The sequence below is a fragment of the Mesitornis unicolor genome, unplaced genomic scaffold (genome assembly GCF_000695765.1).
Source record: "Mesitornis unicolor isolate BGI_N332 unplaced genomic scaffold, ASM69576v1 scaffold22429, whole genome shotgun sequence".
Taxonomy (NCBI): Eukaryota; Metazoa; Chordata; class Aves; order Mesitornithiformes; family Mesitornithidae; genus Mesitornis; species Mesitornis unicolor.
The window spans coordinates 26,237-52,726 of record NW_010208263.1 but is presented as its reverse complement, the minus strand read 5'-3'; the positions used below and the strand labels follow the sequence as shown (position 1 = coordinate 52,726).

At 44.5% G+C, this 26,490-nt stretch overlaps 1 protein-coding gene across 1 annotated transcript in view; it reads right to left on the bottom strand.

Annotated features, from left to right (window-relative positions):
• Positions 1 to 17,164: 17,164 nt before the first annotated feature.
• EVA1A (eva-1 homolog A (C. elegans)) overlaps positions 17,165 to 26,490 on the bottom strand; it is a 12,159-nt gene continuing 2,833 nt past the window's right edge. The window contains exons 3-4 of the mRNA XM_010192446.1: positions 24,849 to 25,022; positions 17,165 to 17,535 (exon numbers count right to left, since the gene is read on the bottom strand). Of these exons, the coding sequence (XP_010190748.1) occupies positions 17,165 to 17,535; positions 24,849 to 25,022 (545 nt within the window). The remainder of the gene's footprint in view (positions 17,536 to 24,848; positions 25,023 to 26,490) is intronic.

Genomic DNA, 26,490 nt, shown 5'->3' with positions numbered 1-26,490 from the left:
CATATTCATGCAGGCCCTAGAAACAAGAGCTTTGGACTAGCACATTGTATTATCTAGTATGTCTGTACATTGGCTTTTAAGTAAGTTGGTTAAAGCCTATTAACCAATAAGAAAATTTTTGATCCTTCTCTTCTAGTCTACAGGACTTGAGTGTCAAACCAGTACTTTTAACCAATATGAAGTTTACCTCAAAAACCAATGAATGACATAGATCTTCCAACTACACAAGAAATTTTGTCATGACGTTAAGCTCCTTCAAATGCTATCTGTTCCAGAAGACAGTCATCCAGAATCGTATCTAAAATAGTCAGGGCTTGAGTGCCCGTTCTCAGCTCAACAGGATTACATGCCTTGCAGGATTTGCTCTGATTGTAAAAATGAAGCTTGAAGTGGGTTATGAAATCATAGTGGATTTTCTGCCAAAATAATCTCCAGAAGATCCAGTGCCAGGGCCATCCTCATAACTACACACAAAATCAACCCCAAAAAGGAGGGAGCATGGAAGGAGAGAGAGATAAATGTCCAGTTAATCCAAACACAGCTTTATCCCTCAATCCGGATGCTTAAAAGATTTAACAAGGGGAGAGCTGCCATGTAGCCTGCATACATGTGCTAGGGAATGGTTAATGTGCTCTGAAATTTGGTAATCTGAATAAAAATGGATTTGAGAAATTGATTTGGATTAACTTGATCTGCTTTTTAGTGAAAAGATTTGGAATTCTAAACAAGCAGCTTAGCCACGATTAACTTATTTAAACACTTTCACAGCTGAATGTATTCCCAATGCGCCAAGCTGCAGGAGCTTTACCCTTTGGGGATTGAGCTGGACCTCATCTGGGGGTTCTCCTGCCCTCCTCCTCCATGTCCGCTCACTCTGCAGATTGCTCCTCATCATATCACCTCTTTCCTTCCTTCACTGTGAGAGGCTGGAGAAATCAAGGTGGGAAATGCTTCCCATCCACTCCCATCTGATCGTGATATCCTCCCCATATTGTCTGGTGGTAAAAAAGATGGTCTGAGTCACACTCAATTTGCCAGGTCACTGAAGAAGCCCAACGGTGGTGAGTCAGCCATGCAACTGCTGCCTGGGGCTGGCGTGCAAGGCCTTCAAGGTGAAGGGGGGCCTGGGTCCACCTCTCTGCTTAGAGACTACCCAGTCATAAGAATTAGTCTTCAACGATATATGAACACCCAGAGCAGTTCTGCTGCTTTGTCCTTGCCTCTGGACCTGTCAGGATTCATTGTCTATGCCTACACCGGTAAACTAAATGAAATGAGGACACAGGCCCAAAAAGTGTCACACAGCCACCCACACTGTTGCATTATTTGCATCCTCCTTGGCTCTGGTCAGGCCTAGGCCAACTCACAGTGCATAGGCACAACTCACAGGTTAGCACAGGGCCCTGCAGGCCATTTGGATGCATCCATCCTGGTTTGGGGATTAGATGGATTAATACAAACATAAATTGCACAAATTGGCCTCGGAGTCAAAGGCACATCCTCACCCATTTTATCTGCTAGCACAGAGGGAGCTGCTAACGGCAAACTAAGGATACAACAGGCCAGTTCAGGAGCTCCTCGAGGCAACAGAGATGCTGAGGAGGGGACAGCAGTGTTGCTGAGAGGCAGTCAGCATTGCTGGGAAGCCAGGGCAAGGTGATTCACCTCCCTGTTTGCCACAAAGAAAGGATCTGCCTGCAAAAATGCTCATTTTACACCATAGGCTGCAGCTCATGCCTGTTGTTTTGGGATAAGGAACAAGGCTACTTGATCACAGGTAACTCAGAAAATAACACTGAGAGCAGAGAAGTCCTCCAAAGGTGAAATATCTTCTGTCCATTAGATAAAATGAGCTATGAAATTTCAATGCCAGAGTTCATCAGAAATAGTCAGGTTTTGCCATAACTTTTTTTTTTTAATAAAAGACTATGACTTTTTTAATCTCCACAGGAATGTTCTGGGGTTTTGTTTTGTCTTGTTTTGTTTCTTTCCCAAAGGAGGGGGAAGATCTGTTTTCAGGCCTAAAAGCACCTGGAAATAAAATGCATGATTTATACGAGACCTTAAAAAATTTATGTTTTGGCTCTTTGCATTTCTTGGGGCTTACTGGTGAAAACTGGCATTTTGTGTCCAGACGCAACCTATTACAAGGCAGATGTCTAACCTAAAACTGTTTCTGAGCACACAAGCTGTGCTTTCTTATCCAGAAACTTTTTCTTTAATCCTCTTTTGGCTTTACTTCTTTTTTTACAGCTTTTTTTCATTTTTTTTAATTAAAAAAATCATATTTTAAAATCAAACACATAAAAGATGAATCAAAACAAAGTCTTGTGATGAGTGAAGAGTCTGAGCCTCTCTGATAGGATTAAGGTGCCCTTAGCACTAAATGGCAAAGTCTTGCTCCAGAAGCCCAGGCAATACAAGGTACGGAGAAAACCAAATCTAATTAGAAATGTAGCTTCATTTAGTCAAAATTAATCATGTCACTTGTGTAGAAACTCGATGTTGCTACACTAGCCTGGTGATTCAGTGCAACAACTATGAAGCTTTTCCTCTCTTTAGTCTGCTAAAATATTAATGTAAATGCAACATTTGCCAAAAGCACTGGATTCACTGTCCTCTGAGGTAACATGCCATAAAATGTGATGTAAAGGGTGTCTGAAGCTGCAGAGAGCAGTAGGTTCCTACCCTGAACATTTAATTCTGCTGCAGTCCTCAGGGCCCACCAGGTCTCGCTGAACCAACTCCATCCAAAGTTCTTTAGAGCCTCAAATTTCTCTCACCAGCCCTAAGCAAAACCACAAGATGAGTGGTTTGTTTTCAAAGCCTCACTCTGCTTGCCTGGGAGTGCTATCTCAGTTGTCCGTACCTCTTAGGCCACCCCATACAGCGGTCTCATGACAGCAGGTTGTGTCTAGCAGTGCCTTGTGACTGTTCTTATGTGGTTGGCACGTGTGAACACCACAGTGCAACAGGGAAAGGACCACAGATGTCAGCTTCTTTTGGCTCTGAGGCCTCACCACAGTCTGCCCCATAGCAGATGTAGGGCAGGCAATCAGACAGTCCTCAGATGATATGAATATTGTTTGAACATGGAGTTCTAGAGCAAATAAGAGATGAGGAAGCAATGCCGCAGATGGATATTTTATTAGAGACCAAGACTTCTACTCACAGCTGTGAATTTACCTAGGTTATATGTTAGCTAAGAGTTAGGCATGGCAATGCCTAAAACACATTATGGGCACATATTCTAGACCCTTCACAAGACAGGAGTCTGAAAAACACTGAAAACTTTCCAACACACTGCTCCAAGCCAAAGCTTAATCCTGACGTACTCTGACGGAATAGTTACAGAGTAAGAGTAACTCAGTGGTAAATTATTTTCCCTGCCCCAGCTCAATTTCAAGTTTATTATTCAGAGCACTTCACTTCCTTCAGCCTAAACAAAAGCACTGATCTCTTTACTAGTCTCCATGATTCTTTACTTCTGTTTTCATGCTTCTGCCTTTAAAAGATACTTTTTGACCCAGAGCTCAAGATGAGCATTATAAATTGGTTGCTGAACAGAAGAAAATGTGCACTAAGGTGTGTACATAGTTTTCCTTTGGAAAACCTGGAACAGAGTTTATGAGAAAGCTTGCAGGAAGCCAGCCTACTTAATGATGGCCATGCCATGTTTTTCTGGTTATGATTAACACCGGAGAGCTGACATTGCTTAGCTCAAATGGTGTTTTCAGTGCAGATCTGGGAAGGATCCAAAGCTTCTTTTTGTTAATTTGTCAGAGTGGATTAATTTTTCAGCAGCCCATTACTGGAATGCAGCCTTCCCAGCTTCAGCCTTCATTGTGAGAAGCCAGTGATACTGAGCTGACAGCAGTCGTGGGCAGAGAGAGCCCAGATGTGGTACAGAGCTGCAGGAATGTACCGATGACATCTGGAAATCAGCTTGTGGCTCTTGAGCAAGACTTGGAGGATGTATTTCAGCCAGAGCCCATCTACTTCCCCAACCAAGGAACCAGTTCCCAAAAAAACCAGTCCCAGAATCACAGCTGTTGGTTCTAGGAAATTACTTGTCCTTGCGTTGCAACTCTAGTGGGACATCAGGAAAGACAATATACTGCACAATTGTTATTACTGGATACCAAGCCTGAAATCTTCCACTAAGCAGTCTTCTGTTTAGCACTGGCTCTCTCACTTAACACACGTAAGAGCGTCTAATGAGGATCAGGTCCCAGGAACTACAGGCGACCAAGGAGTATCTTGGTTTCAATCCAAACTTTGTGTCATTGGTATAGTAAAGGATAGAGAAACATTTTTCATGAGCAGGTCTAAGACTTTTACAAACAGACACAGGCTCTCTCGCTGCATGTTCTGAATTAAGCAGCTCTGTCCCACACTGCAGAACTGTAGCACAAAGCATCGAATTGCTGTCTTTGCAAGGCTTCTTAGCTCAAGGAGAGCACAGAAGAAATGATCTCAACATAGCATGGACCCAGCCAAAATGTATGGGAAACATGTGTGTGCCTGTCAAACACCCTGCAGACGGATCTGCAGCTACACAAGGGCTGCTGTAGTCACAGACCCCATATTGATGAGGTGCAAGTCATGTCCCTGCTGCCTGCCTCCTGTTTGTAAAGCCACAAGTGAGTCCAGCAAACCCATATAGTTATTGTGTACATGGGGTATCTGAGAAAACTTGGTCTGCTTCAGATATAGAGGTGGGTTTCTCTTCAGCAAAACCAGAACATTATACGTGTCACTCCTGCAGATTCAATGATTGCAATGGAGTTTTTGCTGATTTGATGAATAACGTAGAAGCTTCTCTGTAGTTCAGTTGTTTTTAATCAACAAATCAATTGCAAGTACCTTCCTCACCTCTTATGTAGACATTCACAAAACAGATGAAGCATCAACCACCAAAAATAATGTGGTCTAGAAAAGCAGCATGAAGTGAAAATCAGACCCTTTGCCGTCTGCTCTCCTAGTTGTTCTTTTTTCAAAAGAAAAATCTACTGCATACACATCTGCTTTACCTGAATGAAGAGGCGTTTGCATACATCAGCATGTATGTTGGGAGGGTCTAGCTTGAAATTCATGAGCAAATGACAATGACGATTGAATGAACAGTGACAATGGAGTCATTGGGAGACTGCAACGTTAAACATGGGGGTAGACAGCTCACAGTAGTCAAGCCCTGATTCAGATATACCCTTTATTTTCTATAAATACAGGGTCATAATCTCAAAGGTGCAGCTTTATGTGGCCAAAACCTGCTCCTTACAAACCTCAGGAGTCCTTGAGAAATGAGAGTTGTTGTTCACTGCTGCCCCAAAGGGTGCTGAGGCACACAGTCCTGCTCTGCCAGAATTTCCCTACCCAAAATAACTGTTGTTCTTAAGTTTTGGTGCTAAACTCTTTCTTGCTAAACTTTGCAGCTTTCCAGTGCTGAATACAAAATCCTTAGTCACAGTTTATATAGAAAAAAGCTTACAAATTCTTTCAGGTGGGTCACCATGAAGTAAAATTAAGATATTATTGTTGAATGCACAGTGCCCTTTTTCCAAAGGATATAGATCTGAGCGTGTTTGTGTATGTTTTTGTTTACATATGTATACATATACATCTTAATGTGTTTCCAGTTTTCCAGCTGAAGTTTTCCGTTCTGCATGGAATAGCAAAGTACTCTCTAGGGCAGAAACCAGGAGTGATCTTGAAAATGTGCCTTAGTTTGGTGAATGAAAGGCTCAAGCAGTTACAGCAAGAGCTGGGTTGTGCTCTTCAGATCCCTACAACTCCAGTGTTAATAGCTCACTGCAGCTCTCACTGAAAAAAAGAAGAGCAAGTGCCAGTCTGTGGGCACCAGCAAGAACTGGCCTGCATTTGAGATGCTGAACTCTTCAGTGCTAGAAAGATTCATATGCAAAAAGACAGGAATAACTTCCATAGGGGTGATCAATGTGAGGGCTTGATACAAAAATCTTCCTTAATTCTCAGGGCAATCTTTCTAACATAAGTCACAAAATAAGTTGTAGGCTGCAAAATCATAGACACTCATTAGTTTCAAGGCATGGTGCATAGTTGCACTGTGTCAGGCTTATAAAGCACCTTGGTCACAGGCTCAGTGATTGCTCAAAACACACACCACCATTAAGTTCTTTTGCCTCTGCAGTTATAAGGCAATGAAGGACAATGTGCCCTTTGAAACAGGATGAATACACTGATAGAAGGTCAGCAAGGAAATTGTTTTTATTGCTATGGCCATTTTATGAATAAAACCAAACATAAAATACCGTGCCAGAACCACATGGCATGGAAGTGAGGCCGAAAGATGAAAAAGTTCACAGCCAAAGGGAATGTTGCCTTCAGAAGTCCGCAATTATAAATCACACTGCAAGGGTTTCTCTCTCAAAAGAGATAGTTGATTCTGAGACAAATTACTAAAGCAATATTTAGTGCCCTGCATTGAGCTAATCAATGCAAGTCTTTTCTCCAAATCTTAAGTTCATCAATATTTCATACATACAAATGGAAGCTCTACCAGCTTTTTAATTTTTTTTTGTCTTAAGTAGTTTTACTTTACACAAAAGTGCACCTGTGCTTCTGTTTTCCCCACAAGCCAGCAACAGATTTAGATCTCTGCATAAAAAACAAAAATATCATTCTTCCACATAAACCATACATTCAGGAAATAGCTCACACTCATCACAAGAGGAATTTGGTGAGAGTCTTCTGTAAAACTCTCCAGATTTCTTCCTAACTGAGCACTAGACAACACTTTTCCATCTAAACAAAATTGGGAAAAACACCTCCTTGTTGAAACATATAAAAGCCATGTTTAGATGACCCAAAAGCCTCATGGTTGCTCCACTTCACTGATTTTAATGTAAGTATCTCCCTACCCTCTTGTATTTAGACATTCTTGTACCCTAGACACCTAAAGGAGTATTGTTATACCACACACCCATATTTAGATAGTGGTTGAGCAGTAGACACAATACTGCTGCATGCTGCCATGCCAAAACTAAGTTACAGAGATATTTTTTACCTTACTTTTTACTCTGCTTTTTACCCCCAGCTCTGAAACAGACATGCTAATCAAAACAACACACTGTTGTTGTCATGGCCATGTTGTGGATGTGTCCTTTGCAAAGCACCCTAACACTCCCACAGCCCTGCAAAGAAGGAGGAGTCATTGCAAACCATGAGAGTTTTGCAGGCAGTTGGCACACAGCTCCTGGAAGTGGATCCTGAGGAAGCAATACCTGCAAAGAAATACCTCATTATTACCCATTGCACTCATAAAATCAGAGCATGTGTCTGTGTTATCAATAATGATACCGTTCACTGAGGGACCTGGAGGTGGATGCCACCCTTCATTGTGGCTTTTGCTTAGTTTCTGAGTGCCTGATCCCAGCAGACTGGAGGGCTTTCACAGAGGTTGGTGGAGAGGGGACACCTCCTATCAGCCTACCTCTGCCATACCATGAGTCTTCATGGAAGAAGAATGGCTGGAGAGGCCTTAATCTCTGAGTGGTGGCAGAGGAATCGCCTCACACACACCAGCTTCTCCCTCTCCCTCATTCCTCTATCTCAGCCCCAACATATGTTCTGAATACAGAATGTCAATCTTCCTCTCTGAGCTATGTGAATGCAAACCTTGGCAAGTGCTTGCCAGAATGGTGAGACCCAGGGCCCAACAGGGCCAAGAAAGTGAACCCAGCACCTTATTGCAGCCTTCCAGTTCCTGAAGAGGTCCTACAGAAAAGCCAAGGGGGGACTATTTACAAGGACAGGTTGAGATAGAATGAAGGGGAATGGTTTTAAACTGGAAGAGGGGAGATTTAGACTGGATATTAGGAAGAAATTCTTTACTGTGAGGGTGGTGAGACACTGGCACAGGTTGTCCAGGGAAGCTGTGGGTGCCCCCTCCCTGGCAGTGTTCAAGGCCAGGTTGGATGGGGCTTTGGGCAGCCTGGGCTGGTGGGAGGTGTCCCTGCCCATGGCAGGGGGTGGACTGGATGAGCTTTAAGGTCCCTGCCAACTCCAGTCATTCAGATTCTATTATTCTATTTTCAGCTCCTCAGTCATTTAAGTAAAAAGAAAATCTCCAGTGGCTACTTCCATAACAAGCCAGTTTCTCTTAACTGGGCCAGCCACTGCTAAGGGACAAAAGTCCCTCCCCATGGGCAGGACCACCAGCTAGAAGAGGGTGCTGATAGCATCGTGCTATTGCTGGGTTGCTCCACTACCAGTATGTGGGCTATAGCACACCTCTGATTTAGCTGAAGGCAGTAAATTACCTGTGGGGAAGGGTCTCTCAGTGCCATGCATTATGTGGTTGTCAGGAGCTCTTCAGACAATCTAATACCACTTCCATAACACATAAGTCAAGGCCTTATCTGAATTTCCATCTTATCCAGAATGAAGTGCATCATCCAGAATCCCCCTGCTTTGATTAAAACTTCACCAGTCACATAGAAACCATCATGTGCTAATTTCTTCCAATCCCAAATCATTGCTGTTATTTTAAAAGTCTGATTTACGTCCAGCCTGACTTTAGCCTCAGTTTTATTGGCTCTTGGTGAGTAGAATTAGCTGAGAAGTTTTCAGAAAAATATTACTTATTAAAGAAGAAAAGAAAAAAAGATTTATGGAAAAGGGTTACTTGTGATGAGGTTTCTCAACTCATCCCTGTTAGACAGTTATTAAGGGAAATATTCCAGATTACCAGTCAAAAACCATGTTTTTTTCCCTGGCACTTGAATAACTTGATATAAACTAGAAATGGTCCAAATCAAAACGACACATTCAGAAATTATTTATTCCTTCATCCTTTCACTGGAAGAGGTCTGTGGGGGTGTATGAGACATAAACATTGACTGCTGTCTCTGCTGTTTTTCCTTTTGAATGGCAAATTACAATAAGGAAGTAAATACAATTAGTTCACATTCAAATGGCACTTTTCCATCCTGGAAAGCTGAGTATATTTTATAGCTAGTGTATAAATATGCCTGTGGTAAATCACATCCCACCAGCGAACTGAATTGGCCACATAGCACAGTATAGCTGTTCACAGGAAGAAATGAGATATTTCTTTTGTGGAACATAGAGAGGACTTTTATTCCTCACCAGAAAAAAAGTTTTCACTGCTGAAAATGTGTCATGTGCTGTAAATAAAACTTTTAAGGCTTGGGCTCTCATCCAAAAGGACAATGTAGACTACTGGAGATTGTGTCATGACCTGTGTCCTGCAGGCAAACCAGCCTCTACAGCTGGGAGGGATTTTGGAAGGTCTTGAAGTTAGGAAGAAGGACCTGGGGAGTGGAGTGCTTGGAGTCAAGGGACTCTATTTCTCATACCTTTTGTTCCTGACACCTCCTCCTTTCCTCTCCAACGGGAACCTCAGATAATGAACACATTCAGCCCTTTTCCTCCCTGTGCAGGTCCTTTCACACAGGGAAAGTCAGGATCCTGCCACCAGAGAGGAGGCAAGGCTGGAGGTGGGAAGGCAAACTCAGAGGGTGCAAGAGGTTTGCTCACCTGGCTGTCCCCAGACAGGACATAGAGGGCATAGACAGATTTTTGGGGGGCAAAGGGGGGTAATCAAGGAGCAGTAGCTCATTTTCTGGTAGACTCCAGCCCCCAGCAAGTGGTCTGGGAAGAGGCTTATCTTCACCAGCCTCATCCCTTGCGATGTTGGTGGTGTTTGTACTCTCCTGGTCCACTAGTCCACAAGGCAATCTGCTAAGGGTACTGTAAACTCCGACATAGACCCAGGGAAGCCCACTAAGATGCTGCTAGAGTAGAGGAAGCATCAGGAGAGTCTCAAAATTAAGCCAGGATGTAAGTGACACCTTTAAGGGTCTTGTCAGACAGCATTCAACCTTGCCTCCTAGGAAAAGCATCCTTTGGAAGTGCTGTCTGGTGAGCTCCTCAGTCTTCAGTCTGTATTAGCAATCACTTTTTCTTGGTTTTTTTTCTTAGTCAGTTCTCAGAAGCAAACTTGTCATTGCCAGATCACTTCCAGTTCCAGGAGAAAAATCTGGCATTGCTTTTGGATGTGAAGTCACCATTTCTGACTCACACTGGTTTTCTTGAGCCCTCTTGAACATTTTCTCTTAAATTGTCTATTTACGAGATGCCAGAAATGCACAGATGCTTTAGTGGCACTGCAATCACATCGGGAACTTGGACACCTAGGACAGCTATAGGCTGACACAGCAAGACTCGCAGATACTGCTGGCTCTGTTACTTTGGAGCAGAGCAGCGCTATTTCCAGAAAGGAAAGCAACTCATACAAAGAACAGTGTAGAAAAAGCATCGGATGCCTCTGAGCTCTGCTGTTCCTGGGTGGTCTAGAGGCTCCTAAAACACAGGAGCTGGAGGAAGGAGGAAGGAGAACTACCCCTGTCCCTTCTAAACAATTAATTCATTTAAACAGAAGTTCCTTTACACCGAGCATGACACAAAGACTATTCAGCATAAAGGGATTTTAAAGACCTTTGCAAGAAATGGAATGTACAAATTACTGCCTTTTAAAAGCCAAAGGATGTTTTTCCAGCATAGCACTGCATCCCCAGAAAAGTGCTGCAGGGAGATTATGTTTCACTCATGATACAGAATAACATCAGACTCCAAACAAAACCAGAAAATAAACAAGCCAAGTCAGTGCCCTGCCAGAAACTGTAAAGAAAGATGCGTTTTCACTCAGATACTCCATTTCAGGAGTTTTTTTAATGCCACTTTCCATCACATCATTATTGCTTATATTTCTTCATGAAGTCATAATAGAAAGGGAAAGGTGTTTTCTCATAGCTGAAAGAAAGACATTTGACTTTGTTCCCATTTGCTGTCACTATTTGTCCTCAGAAAGTGTTTGCTCCAAAAATATAAGCTAATTATGCAGCAGAAATGACTGAAGTTCTCAGGAGGTGCCAAAGTGGCAATGTTTGCATTTGGCAAAGGACGCAAAGCCTTGGCAGAAATAGGTCCCCCTCAAGACTGCATTTGTCCTGTTCGAGCTCAGCCTCACTGTACAGTCCTAGCCATAGCTGGGCAACCCAGGGGTGAAATGGGAGGAGGACTCTAAGAGGTTACCCAGCAAAGGAGTAATGTTGAAGGGACTGGGACATCTCAAGGAAAAATGCTTCCAAAGAACGATGGTTTGGGCATTAGCACAATGTAATAACCCCCTCCATTCATTAGAAGTTCCTCTAGGATAGCTGATAAGAAAACATGAAATACTCTTTGGAGAACTCACTTTTTAAATTAATTTCTGTAAATCACAAGAAAAATACCCAACTGAATATCTTTGCAAAGCACTTTATTTAGACTCTCTTATTGTAGAGTGAAATTAATAAAACATGTTTGTGTTTTCTTAGGTCTTGGGAGGGGGTGCTGAGGTTTTAGTTCTACCAATTCATTTTGTCATTGGGATGGAAGGGAAAAAGAGAAAGCAGGAGAAATGAAACATAAAATCAGATTGTTATTTTCTTGAATTCCATGTTTTGAAGTGTTTTCTGGATTACTCTGACAGTACTAAGTGGTTTGGGAAACAACTGTGTGTTTGCAAGTGTACAAGTGCACTGTGAAGCCATTCCTGACACATGCATGTAAATGTGCAAATTTCCACTACTTTAATCCCATAGCCCAGATCAGCAGCTTCTCCAGCATTGTAAAATCAAACTGTCCCTCAGGAACTGGTCCCAGAAAAGGCCAGCAAGTCTTGCCATTTTTTACAAGTTGTAGTAATAGTGATGGTGATCACGGATGCCTGGCTATGCTCATGGTCTTGCCCACAGTGCCTCAGTACTGTGTTTTGCAAGCAGAGCATAGCTCCATTCCCTTGGTTCTTGTTGAAGCTGCAGCACTAGGAAACCTTGTTTGGTGAGGACAGGCCTGGCAGCAGAGGTCCCCTGTCACCCATTCCCAACCTGCCAAGGTCTCTGATCAGAGTTTCATGTTAGTCCGTCACCTCCTCTCCTTCTGGGGACCTTCCTGAGCTGCCCACTGGTGATCAGAAGGAAAAGAGAATCAGTGTTGGCATCCACTAAACCTGTCTCTGGAGTTGTTCTGGCCATGTTTCCAGGCATTCGACCAAGGACTATATTGTGTACCTCCCCTCAGCAAGCAGACACCTTCCAAGGGAAGTCATGGGCCCATTGCACTCTTCTAGCCTTGATGACAAAGACAAGTCCACCTATCCTTCTGGAGAGGCCAACATGGGACCCGGTAGGCTTTCATGATATGAGGTGTCCAACAGAATGCATTTACCAGTGCATCCATTTCACGTACAACTCTGAGCAGCTTTCAGGTGGCCATGGTTCAGCCAACACATAATTCACCCAGAGCTCCCTGATGCAATACTCCAAATGGTGACCACTGTTACTGGAACAGGTCCATTCTGTGCTGAGGAATTGCAAACCCCTAAAGCGACTAGTTTGCTTAAATTCTACTAAACCACCACATCCACTCGGAGTAAGTGAGCACCTTCAGATCAGGGGTGTAACAAGTGCACACGTGCTGCCGCACAAAGGTGAGCTGCAGTGTAACAAACAAAAGCCATCACTGCCTTTCTGGTGAATTATGCTTAACTGTGACAGCCCTTGAGACAGCCACAAAAATAGACTAATAGGCAAAGAGAAGACAGAGGAAATCATGTGAAGAGGCAAGCTGCGCCAATTATAATGAGTGGACAAGGAAAGGCAAGCAACACTCCGCAATTTCTTTTCAGGTATCTAAGGACACTAGAAAATCAGATCAAATTATTAAAACATCACTGTGATAGAGACCTCAGTAATGACTGTGAGCAGAAGGATTTCTGGGCCAGTCTAAGATGATTAATTGCTTGTGATGCTTCCAGAAACTTGAGAGTGTCCATGCAGCACAAGAGGAAATTCAGATTCCCCATAGCACCACGAGCATATGTGTCCTGGCAGCACAATGGCTGAGCACTCTTGCTTTATTTGTGTAGCCCCTGGGGTGGTGGGAAAGATGGCAGGCAAGGGGTTAAGTAGTGGCTGTGGTTTCTGGAAGGAAAAGGCACACCTCATTAACTGGCTGGAATTCATTGAGGATATGAACACCAGGGTGGACATGGGAAAGGCAGTGAACTCCATATTACCAAGATTTTCAGGCTACACTGAACACAGGTCTGCAAAAGAGGTCAGTGCCGATGGGCCGGATGATAGCGGGAGGTGAAAACGGCCCCGAGAAGTCAAGGGCAATGGGGAGCAAGAGAGAGAGCACAGCAGGCATCCAACTGGAACACACTGCAGCTCCTCCATACACAACCAGCCCCGTGTATCCCACCAACAAGAGGATGACGAATGTGCGATTGACTCTTTGAAAGTCTGACCCATCATTTCCATGTGTTCATCTTCTCCCAGGAGAAGGACCCTTAATTTTCCAACCCATCACAAAGCTAACATTGTACTAGTTATCAAACTGTTGTTGAATGACTCTGTGGTTACTAATACAAGCATCCTGTAATTTGTAGAAGCGTGAAGATGTCCAGGTACATACCACAGGCACTTCATTTCTCAAGGCTCACCCGTCACCAGCCTGCAGATAGCACACAACAACAGCAATGCTATGTCACTTAAATACAATATCATGTGGTTTCCTTATTATCAACTGGCCAAGCAACTCAGGGTCCAGGATTGCTCCGTTATCCTCCGTTATAAAATTGTAAATGCAAACTGAGGCATGAAGAAAAAACTTGCATGGAAAATGACCTCAGCATCTTTTTATAGAAAAGGTCACTGATTAGGCAATACATTCAAGAGAGAGGAAAAGTTGATTTCAACTCCTCTATCAGTCTTGGGGAATTTGTACAGTATTAGTCTGGAAACAATATCTCATAGAATCATAGAATACCAGGTTGGAAGGGACCACAAGGATCATCCAGTCCAACCTCTCGAGGTAAAAGCATAGTTTAAATGAGATGAATCATCTCACTTTAATGTAAAAAATTAAATAAACATGGAAGTAAGAGAGCAGAGTTATGCATAGCCTCCTACAAGAGTGATTCACATTAGCCTGGTAGAAAAGTATGTATTATCTGCTCTTTGGCTTTATGAGTGTTTAAATGTTTCATATGACAGAGTGAGTACAACATAAAAGATTGAAACCAGACAAGTCCTAAACTCTGTGCTCTAAGATACTCTTTTGTGGGGTGAGAAATATGGATTCGACGCCCTCCAGCAGTGAATCCAGGTGAGCGTTTTTGTCCCATTGGTTTATAGAGTTAAAGACAAACCACCAACTCCTGCCCTATGAATCTCGACTGTGTTTTTCCCCCCAAACCATTCAGCACTTCTGGGACAAATCCAGAAATAGTTACAGAATGACTTAAAGTCTTTTACTTATGTTAGCTCAAAGGATTATATTTTTTCTTTTTCTTTAATCAAGGCCTTTTTAGAAATGCATGGCCCTGAGACAAGAGAAGCTAGAAGGCACGTAAAGGTATTGGATGTGCCGTGAAGATGACGAGACTACTTTTGTTACATCTTGTAACCTAGGGCAAGGCTGAGCCGGGCTTGTCAGCTCAACTCCGAAAAGCGACGTGCGCAACCTGCTCCTTTTTGTCTTGTGAGCTTTGGCTGGAAGATTTACAGCAACACTAGCAATGCTAAGGGAGGGTTGTTCATCCATTTGCAACTGGAGTTCAGCTGTGATTTACATTTGAAGCAGGTATTTTAATCCCTCGGTTGCATATGAAGTATACTCAGAGTTACCATACTTGCTCTTTCCTCTGGTCAAACAAATTCATTTGGGAAAATCATACATATAAATCCATTCTTCTATAGCATTTTTATAATCAGTCCTGCAATCTATCTCCCAGAACGCAGGACTCTCAATCTGAAAATTTGCTGTCCCTTAATCACCAAGGCTGAGAGACTGTTTCTTGCTATAGGGGAAAACATACGGCCAACAAAATTGATCCCACTGACCTCATCCTGTTCCTTTACTCCTCTACACCCTCAGCAGAGCTCATTCAACATTCCAGCAAACGCACAGCACCTGGCAACATAACCAGGGTTCAGGACCTGCCTTCTGCTTTATTTCTAAGTATCAGCTGCAAAATTACACCCCAGGTCAACACTGAGTCTTTCCATTTGAACCTTCATGTGCCCAGGAACAGGAATTGCTCTGTGTTGCCAGTATTGCTTTCCCGTGTGAAGTCACCTCTCACTGGCCGGACCTGCCTCTGATGGTAGGAGCACCACCAGTTCCAGTGACTCAGCTTTGCTCTCACTCTGCAAGAGCCAAGAGAAGTTGTGGGCACTTCGAACACAGCTTTCCTCAGCCAAAGGAGCCCCATAGTGACCCCAAAGAGTGCCAAGAAGGCCCTTGGTGTCAGGGGCTGCCCCACCATGCAGCTGTTTGGCACAGCACATGAACCTTTGCAATCCCCTATGCAATCTTGCGGGCAGGTCCATCCATCTACATCTCCCCGCAAGGCTAGGGGAAAGCTCTGGGCATTCAGAGCTTTTGGTCATTATTTGCTTTGCTGGCATTTTGTGAACTCCTAAAACATAGCGTATGTAAGTGACAGAGGAGCACATGCCAAAGCCATGCAGACTAAAGCAGCATTGTGCAGACTTCAGAAACAACCAAGTGTTACAGCTGAAGTGATGAGAACTGGTGCTTGGGAGTGACTAGCAAGCACATAGATGGTGAGTAGGGTGTCCCATTGAACACTCCATGGGACAGCTGAAGGAACACCTTTTTCCATGGCTTGCTGGGGGTTTTTGGTTCATTTAACATTTGCTTCTGGCCCAGGTATGACTTGGGTGTGGGGGACAGACTCAAAGCATCATGAAATCACTAGGACTCTTTCCCTTGGAGCGAGTAGGCTTTGGAATGGCCTCTTGAGAACCACCACGTCGCTCAGCTGCACTTGCCCATGTGCACTGCAGAGTAGACCGATGGGCTGCAGCCAAAGGAAAAAGTGCCTCCAGGTCCCTGCATTCAGAAGATGTCAGCCTTGGTTGCCTGCAGAAGTGTGCTACTCTTCCAAAGCATCCCCCTTGAGCAACACCTATGCCAAAAGTGAGGATGCAAATTCAAATATATTGAAGCAAACCAGAGTTTATTTACCATTTATTACCCATTCTGCTGTCATATGTGGCTTCTTCTGTCTCCATCTTCCTCCGGTAAACATAGACCTTTTATTTTTAATTTTTTTAATAAAATATATAAAACATTGTGCATTGCTATCCATAGGAAAACTGCAGTTTAACAACAAAAAAAGAATAAGGCACATTCCTGTGCAGCATCTTCAAATATATATATATATATTTAAAACAAAACAAAAACAAAACCCTTTTCAACCTCTTTGAGGTTGTTAACTCCTCACCAGTCACTGACACATCTCTTATATTACCATAATTTCACTGTTGAAAGTGGATTGGGTGGTGTTTGACAGGGGCCAGCAGGGAGAACAGACTCAAAAAAAATAATAGGATTTTATCCCTGAGGTGTCAGTAAAAAAAAAAAAATAAAACAAATGTTCCCATTGAAAAGGAAGATGAAAAGACAGCCATAAATAACTGAATACACTATGGCAAACATCCAAGCACCGAGATGATTTCACGATGGAAGAATCCCCCTCCCCCCCTATTCCCCAGTTTTTAACAAGTCGTATTTGCCGTTGGGTTTTAATTAGGATAATCTCATGGCTTCTGAAGTCACAAGACAATTGGTCAGGATGCACCTCCCCCTCCCTTCCTAAATCATCTTTCCAGACTTGTCGTTTTGTTCACAATCCTCCCACAGTCCTCAGGAAAGGAAACTAAAACCTCCTAAATCAACACCAAAACCTGGACGACTTCTCTCCCCAGCCAAGAGAGGAGCTCGTACCGCAGCATGCCAGACTCCATGTCCCACACGGGAGGACTGTCATTGTCACCTTCCTGCCTGCTATTAAGAAACAAAGTTGGCAACCGCCTCTGTCGTAACCAGAAAGTGTCATGAAGAAGGGCGACAGCAATGTCAAGGAGGAGACCGGGAAAGCTTTATTGCGGTCCATCCACACTGCTCCAGGTAGCAGGCCTGGAAGGAAAAGGGGAGACACACACGTAATATTCCTTCCCTCCTCTCTTCCATCAGGTGTGGAGAAGCCCAGGGCGCAGGGCAGGACGGTTGGGCTCCCCATCCCTTAGTAGTAGCGGTTGAGGCTCCTGGTCCCGGGGATGTCGGGCTGGCCGTTCATCCAGATCTCCCGGATGATGCGCTCCCGCTCCTCCAGCCGCTGAGCCCGCTCCAGCTCCTCCGCCGAAGTGAAGACGTTCATGTTCAAAGTCCTCTCAAACCTGCGGTGCCTGCGGGCCGACAGGTCCGAGGTGGTGTCCGAGTCGTCGTCGCTGTCGCTGCTGTCGCTGTCGCTCTCCCGCTCCCGAGGAGGCTTTTTTGAGGAGGAGCGCTTGCAGTCAGTTCGGCAGGACACCCTGAGCACCAGCGCCAGCAGGGTCAAGACGAGTCCAATGCACACTCCAGAGACAAAATACAGAGCAGCCCGCTCGGGGTTTTCTGAAAAGGCAAAAAAAAATAAATTATTCTTGAGAACAACCCTTAAAAGAACAAAACACGCACATCTCTGCGTACATCTCTGGAGGGGCACAGTTTCTAATGGCTGCTTCTACTTCCAAGCCCTCCTTTGCCTCCTCTCCCCAGGGAAATCAAGGAGGGGAATTTAAATGGCAGATCTGCTGCCAAGGCATTTGCCCACATGCAGAATGTGGGTTCGCTGCAGTCATGCCTTGGAGTTGTCTGGAAGGGGAAGGAGCAGCCCAAGGAATTAAATCCTAATTCCTGTGTGAGCAGGGTTGACACCAGGGTGCTGCACACCCAGCAGCAGCTAAGTGCATCTTGCTGTCACATCCATTATCATTGCACCAGGAAGAAAGATGATTACAGAGCTTTAGATGCTCTTTGCGCTGTGGCCCAGCTGAAATGGGAAGCCTTGCAGCATAGAAAAATGCGTATTATTTATTCATAGGTTTCATTTGCTTATCTAACACAAGTGAGCTGGCTTTCCGCCCAGACCACCAAAATGTATACGTGTGCTACACAAGCATAGCTGGAGTCAGTGCGCCCACGGGATGAATCCTGCAGAGCCACATTTCAGAGGCGATATAACAAGACTCCAAAGGATCCACAATGCCTTTTAAACTAGGTCGTCTTGTTTATTTACTGCCTTCTTTTTTTTTTAGTTCATGGGACTACTTAGAAGCGTAATTGTGATAAATGTTGTTACTGCAATTCCCCTGGGCTGAATTATGTTAGCTTATAGGTGTGTTGAATGGATGAAGGTGAACCGAGCAGAAGCTCAAGGACATCTCTACTCCGCTGTGTTTATTGGGAGTCCCGACTTCAAGGATGGAGTTGGTTCCTCAGGTGAGTCTCATTTCCCTGAACTCAGCGATGGAGCTGTAACAGTTCCCACCAGCTGAGAGCCTGAAATTCGGCCTCAAAAGATCTCTGTGACTAAAAGGCTCTGCTCTACCTTCACTTCCCAGCACTGTGGTTTTAGAGATTGCCCTCTCCAGCTGACTTCCTTAAAGCAAAGTTTGCAGAAGACGAACTGGAAACTATTTGGAGATAATCAGAACTCAACAGGACAAAACCCTGCTCTAACTTCAAAGCTGGCTCTAAACTTGAAGTTAGCCATGTTCTGAGTAGGAGGTTGGACCAAGTGACCCCTGGAGAACCCTTCCACCCTAAATTATTCTGTGATTCTGTGACCAGAGCCCAAAAACTGATGTGTGCACAGTGCAAGGCAGCGCATAGTTCAATGCCTGGAGATGCTCATGGAACAGTTATAGAGACAAAACACCTTTGTGCTCTTCACTCCTCTCCTACCAAAGGAATCCCAAATATAACTGACAAGACAAGGTGGAGGAAGATGTCATAGTAGTCTGAAATATAGCTGATAAAACAGGAGGCTGTTGGTAGAGTGGTTGGTGTGGAAAAAACAGGCTAAAGAGAGACTACAAAAAAAGAGCAGAAAACTGAAAGAGACGTATTCAAGAAATCCAGAAAAAGGACAGAAATGCAGCTGTAGCTGGAAAGTCAAGTGAGACCAAAGCCAGAGGTTATAAGCTAAGATATTTTGACAAAAGTGAGATAGCAAAAGTCCAAAGGTAAAAGAGGAGATACCAGAGGTGGCATGAAGGATGTGCCAATGGCTGTTGCAGCAGTCTGGCTGCCTGAAATCCTGGTCCCAGTGAAATCAGTGGCAATTCTGAACTCAAGGGGCAAAAGTGGAATTAAAACTGCAGCTCTGCTGCTGTGTAGTAGCAAAGCTGCCGCCCTTCTGGTTCTGTGTGAGCAGCAAAGAAGTGGCCTAAATTCCAGAGATCTAAAAACTCCAGGAAATGCGGAATCACACCCTGCTATGGCTCCTACCTCCATAACTCAGGACAGTAACTGCAGAGCTTTCTTTGCAAGGAGGTCTGAGGACACAGAGAGTGGGAGAGCAGGAGGAACAGATGAGCAGGACTGATCTGGTGGTCCTGGAAGATGCTCGTCTGCATCTGAAGAAGTCTGCCCGCACTCAGCCTGACTGACAGGATGCCAGGCCTGCTCCCCTGAGCACCATGCTCCTGAACACACATGGGCTTGATTTGGCTGCATTAGTTCCACTGCTCACTCTTTTTAAAGCAACTCATAAAAAAAACATAGATTGGAGCCTGAGACACAGACACATGCGGTTTCTTTTCTCTTGTTTTTGTCTATGTCCTGGTTTCCCTTTCTCCTCCACACTCCTTTTTCCATGCTACTGTATCCTGCCCATGAGCAAGCTGCACCTCGATTGCTACTTAAGCGACCATTTTTCATCCCCTGCTTGTGCCTGTGTGTACAGCCCTTCATGCAGTGCAATGGCTGTAATTGAATCTTCGGGCTCCAGTGGCATTTATGAGCTCCTACAGCTACTCTGTCAACATCTGAGACACTGTCTGGACTTCCTCACGGGGCTGTAACCCTACATTCAACTGCAGTCTTGGCATTTATCATACGTACAATCCACTCGCATAGCAACGTCTCTTTTTTTCACAGCAGAAAGAGCAACTTAAGCTAAAAACCATGGGCTCTGCTTTTTCTCAGTTGAAGTAGCCAAGTCAGCAATAACCTAGATTTGAGGCTTTGACACTTGATTAGTGATTTTGAGAGCCTCCCCTATTGCATGTTCTACTTGCAAAGACTAAAAAGGGGCATCCTCTTCAGCAAATGGATGCTCAGCACCTTCCAAAAACTCGGTGGTGTTTCAGATTCATCATGCCACCACTGAAGCTCCTCAAGACACACATTATACTTGAAAACAACTCTTTAAAAGTGTATGGAGATCAGTAGCAGGAGTTAATATGATTTTGATATGCATTCATGTGTATGTGTATGCCCACGAACACATGGATTTTGACCAGCATAACTTTTTCTTTCACTGCTGTGGTTTATAGCTCAGAGCTGTATTTTTTTCCTAAACTTCTTGCAGGACTCAGTTTCTGCCAATCTCTTTAGCCGGGGTTACCTTTCCCCTTCCTGGTATTTCTTTTTCTGGTCTGAAAGCATTGATGAAAATGTCGCTGATTCAAGCCTGAATTTAATGCATGCAGACAAAAGATATACACTCTTTATAATCCTCTATACAAAAGCCTCCATTTTCTAGGTGCTCACACTGCCCAAAAATTAGAAACACATTTTATTTTGTTTTTCCAACCCAACCAGCAGCAATTACGGAGCCTGTTTCCTGAGGGCTAACAATCTGCTGGGAGCATCAGCCCAGACTGCCATTAATTCCCCAGGAAACGCCCCAGGCCAAGGTTGTTATTGCTATTATAATAAATTGTTTCAATAAATAAAAACCAATCTAGGCATTAACGCTGCTGGCTTCCTGTGATGGCTTCGTGTATTCAGAAACCTCAGTGGGGAGGAAAATTTCAGAGGGCCCCAGTAAAAGGTTCAGCATTAAGCATGGCCAGACAAACAGTAGGAGCAATATCTTCTAGGGAATTTACAGTGAGCCCCACAGGCTGCCAAAATCCCCTGGTAGAACAGAGGAAGCTCTCCAGGAGCCTCTTATTAATATGGTTCAGAGCAAGCAGTCTAAAAATTGGAATGATCTCCCCCGGGTTGTTTTCTGGAAGCCCCTTGTTAATAACTTGGCAGCAAAGCTTTGCTTGTGGAAGAAGAATAAACCAGGGATTTGTGGAGGTTTCCCTCCAACTACTTCAGCTTGAATGCAATGACACAACTGGAAGAAGTCCCCTGTCCAAAGGGAGGCATTGGGAGTGCTCTGATACAATTTGAACATTATTTCTACAGCCACGAGGGACGGTTCTGGTCTTGCTGGTAGACTGTGACCGCAAAGACAGCTCCAGCCGTCACTGAGACTGGTGAAGTCTTTCCAAACACTCAGACAGGTTTTGGAACAGGTCCATGACAAATACAAGTCCGAGGTTTGCAGGCAGAGACTGCATGTAATTAAAAACCTAATTCTACCAAGAAAATCAGCTTTCAAATTAAGAGCATCTTTGAGATTTTTGCAGGACTGAACTCTACACAGTATCTATTTGTTTGTTCAGCTGATAAATTCACTCCTCACTGACAGTGTTCAGTCTTTCTCCCCGTTTCTGAAGAAATGTTGTTTCAAGGTTCTGGATGCTGGGATAAGACTGACACCTACCTGGCTTTGATACTCCTAACCATGACGATAGCTGCAAACAGATCTGATGGTGAAAACCAACACTCCTGCAAAGAGGCTTTGCTTCCTGCTGTGCTGTGGTATTTCGCTCCTCAATAGGAACATTCCCAACATTTATAAGGGAATATCAGCCAAAAAGATGGTGGAAATAAGCACAGGGGCTTTTGCTAACATTGGCAGTTCTTCCCTCTGTGCACTGCAGGACTCCACATGTGTGAGTGACCGAGCCTGCAGACTCTTCATCTGCAGCTGCCCACCCAAACCTGCCGTTTGTGCTGAAACTGCCACCACCGTTGAGCACAGAGGGGATCCCAATGATCTGTGGATGCTCTCCACGTGCCAAGAGACACCCCACTATCAGAAGGCAGGAGAAGTATTACACTGGATCGTCCTTTCATACACTTCACCAAGTGTCTGTAGCTTCCTTTTCCTGGAGTGGATCTGAGGGCATACACTACCCTCTGCCCCAACAGAAAAAACACCTTGTCCTTGCCTATTTGCAATTTTCTCCTGCAAATTCCCATTTTGAGCCAAGTCATCAGCACAGGGAAGTCCTGAATGCAGCTCTTTAAGACTGCAGAGTTTACCCAAGGGACATTTTTAGTGTCATGAAAGAGAGCAGTTCTTGCACCACTGTTTCCCATTGGCACCAAGGCTGTGGTCAGGAGCACTGGGAAGACGTATGACCCAGAACCAGCCCTTCCTGGCCACCCAAATACCCTGCCTCTCTTGAGCCACTATAATGGCTCCTCTATGGACATCAACAGCTGCTGTGGCTTAAGTTGCCTTCAGGGTCCAAAACTCAGGCAAGCGCAAAAATTTCCAACTGTTCTGCTGCTCAAAATCTGCGATATGAAGGGGGATGGCTTTGCAGTGCTCTAGTTTTGTGCAGATGATATTTGTGCCCTGTGACACAGCTTGTCTTTGAACTCATAATCTAAAACCTCTCCATACTCAAGCGTAACAAAATAAATCATGTCAAATCCATCCTCTCTGCTAAAAGCAGAGGGCTAAACTACATGCAGCAGATAAAGATGGTTTAGGGCATCTGCTGTTTCAATCCATGGGGCAGCCATCAATTATTTCTCTAAAAATAATGAACTGAACATACACATCATTGAGACTAAAACTCATCTAACAACCATGGCTATGTGTAGTGGAAAACATGAGCAACAAGCTCCTGAAACTCATCACTGGCAACCACAGTTGTGGGGTCTGGGTTTTACCTATTCGACACCATTGGATATGAATACATCACAAGGAAACCACATCATGAGAGGGCAAGCAAATCCCACAGCTACGAGACAGTAAAAGCCGTCCTTATTTATTATTTGTGCTGCAGTAAAGTCTAGGGGCTCCTGCCAAGACTGACACCTCATGAAGAGGATGAATTGAGGCCTTGTGCCCTACAAAACCAATGCAGGGTCAAAGAGTTCTGCTGCGGTAAATGGAAGTGAAGTCCATGGGGCATCGTCAGCAGCCCTGAATCCTAGTCCCAACTGTCCCCAATCATAAATCCTACAACCTTCTACTGCCCATTACTGTTCAGATGGGGAAAATAATCTTAACACGTTTTTCTTTTACAATAAAGTTGGGGATACAGGTATTTTCCTATCAAAAATGGCAGCTGTAGGTAAGAGAGTGGAGACGTGATAGGCAGAAGATTCATTTAAAGTTTGCTTTTTCTAGTCTTTCCTTAGAGAAGCCCATACTAGAAAAAAATGTATCCTATTCAGCTATCTTTTGTGAAGAGCACTACTAATTCCAAATGAGCCAAGCCTTTTTAAAGGTGGCAAGAAAAGCTGGGTCCTGATGCCACTATTGGAAGGGCAGAACTTTGGATTCATGGTCCTTTTAGAAGGATCCTCCATTAAATGTGCAGAAAGAGCCTTACTAATATACTCAGTGGTTCCAAAATGCAAAGCCCAGGTTAGTTGTCTCAAATCCAACTACTTGTTTGTAGCAGCATGGTGGTATCTCAGCAGGAGCGTGGCACCAAGAATGCATTAGCATTTAATGAATTAGCAAGACTGAACGGCACACAGACATGAAAAACTAGCTCACAAATACTGGAGGTTTAGTTATAAAGACCTCAATACTCCAGAATAGCAAAATTGCATTACAGTGGTGCTAGCAGACTGGCTGCAGTCCATAGAATTATTAACAGCATGTAGTAAAAGAGCAACACATTAATATTACTAGCAAGGCAATATTGCTTGGCAACAAGCATTGCAAGGTAATAAGCTTACAAACTTTTCATTAAACAAATGGAGAACACCATGCAATCCCATAATAAAAAGTGACCACAAACAGCATGTCCTGCCTCAGGGGGTTAGTTAGACAGAAAGCACAGCTCTCCTTCTGGGGAAAGCAGCAAAGACTGGCCTAAAATATGCAGAATTACTGCATCCAATGCAATTCAGCCAGTGCTCCTTTTTTGGTTTTCAGTTTGGTCCTCCAACTCTGCAGGCAATCCCCACTGCTGACAAGGTGCCTCATGGAGTTGTTGGTGGGAAATATTTGCACTATTGTCACCTGCCTCTACTGTGCTTTTCGCTTTTGATGGTATTGACCCCAAGCACTGAGTAGGGCACACAATCTTTATTTCAACTTTTAAAGTTAATCTTATCAGAAGACTGCTCCTCTGCTACTTGAAAGACACAGGTGGGTGAAAGATAAACTGTGATCCAAGGAAATCTTACTCTAAACTAGATTTAAATATACAATTAAGCAGACTCTCAAGTTACTTCATCTTCACACTTCTACTGAAGATAAGCCAAATTCTCTTAAGCAGGGTAATGATCTGAGTGCTGCTTATTTTCCAAATTACAGGACAACAGGCTTGCCTCCCTAATGAGCCAGGCTTTGATCTCCAGGAAAATGGAGCATTAGGTATAATATCACATGTAAGATTACATTGTATTTAACTCCAGATGAGAGCAAATCCAGTGGAAAGCAGAGTACAATAAACCCTGTGATATACTGTCTGCTAGAGCCAGGTCTTTCAAGGGAGAATTTGCTGAGAGACAAATGAAAAATATAAACAAAGAGGCAGATGTAGCCCTAGATGACTGTGAAATGCAGGCTCAAGGGGCCCCACAAGGAGCTTGCGAGAGTCCAGAGAGATGGCAGCAGGACCCACCTGTGATGAAGGCGTAGGCTGCGAGGATGTTGCTGAGCAGAGCCATCTCTGTGCTAACGCCCACGGGCTCCATGCTGCTGTTGAGCGCCGGCGGTTGTGTCTCATCCACAGGAGGCAGGAAGGGGGTGTTGTCCAGTGGGTAGAAGGTGGCCGATCTCCCTTTCTTCTTCTCTGCTTTGAAACAGAAAGGGAATGAGGAACGAGGCACATGCCCCAGCCCTACCCTGCACTATCCCCACCAAGTCAGCATCTGCCTTCAGAAATCTGGAGCTGCACAACAGCAAGCCACCCAAATTTGTCCCTTTTTGGGGGTCAACTAAACCTTCTCAAGTAGCTTCAGCTGAGCACATACCCTGTATGCATCCAGGCAGCATCTTCTCTCCCCTGTCTCCTGCTCTTTCATGTCACCACTTAGACACACCCACCTACGCTATAGCAAATATATAATCAGGTTTCTTTTCTCTGATGTAAATCAAAGGAGCCTTTATCAGCAGTGGGTTCAGCTAAGCTTGTAACAAGGCTTGGAAAACACAGGCAGAGCCGGCAACCCTCTGCCGGTGTCGCGCTGTGGCGATCCATCCACACCTGGCAAACAGACGTGCTCTCTCCCCAGCCTTTGCGGGGAAGGGCAGACCTGCATTTATGACTTCCTTCAGAAGCCTGCTCGTATTGTGTTTCACCCAGACACCATTTCCCCTTCCGAGAGGTGAGTGAACGTGGGTTAATGATTCGGTTTTATTTGTTAAAGACTGGAGCTGAGGAGGCAGCTAATTCCAGGAGGCTCAAAGAGACCCTTTCAGACCTTATCAGCTCACTGCTGAGTGCTCCCTGCACCTTGATCTGCCGGCAGACACCCCCACCAGTCACAAAACACTAATTGTTTTAAACACACAAAAAAAGTCGGTGCATGGGGTCCGGCTCCATCATCCGTGTGATTGTTTAACTGTAGCTACTACAGTTTTTCAGGCTCCTTTCCCTGGGCATCTGATTTTGTCCAGAAGCAAGCAGCACGCGGTAAAAACCACAGACTTGCACCTGGCGTCCACTTATCTGCAGGTATTAAATTCAGGAAGCTGTCAGGTCCAACTCTGATAACGCCATCAATGCCACGCAGGCAAAAGGCACTCTGACAGCGCCTGAGATGTGAGATGGTCTGATCCATCTCCTTTCCCTGCAAACCCAACGAGAGCCGTCACGTTCAGCATCCCGCCATGCATGCCAGGAAGCGGCTCAGCCCAGGGAAGCAGTAACAGGAGTTGAGAGGTGTCGAAAAGAACAGGTAATACTGGATGGAGAGGGACTGAGAGCACAAATGTGCATGGAGTGATGCCAACTCCTGATCTGCCTCAGAGGAGATGCAGCGGGGATGGGTGTCCAGGTGCTGCTGTAAGGGATCAGCCCCAAAGAATGCAGGCACGGTTGTGTCTCTGCCACCAAACAACTGCATGGCCTTGGGAAAACCACGTGCTCCAAGCCTCCAAGGTGCTAATGACTGGCCCTGAGCAAAGTTTTCAAACGTGGGTGCCTGTGTGGCAGATCCAAAATGAAAAAATATGCCAAGAGCCTCTTGCTTTAGGAGAACAGAGATCACTGAAGGTCAGCTGTACAAATGGAGGCACAGGGGCACAGAGGGTCAAGGGCA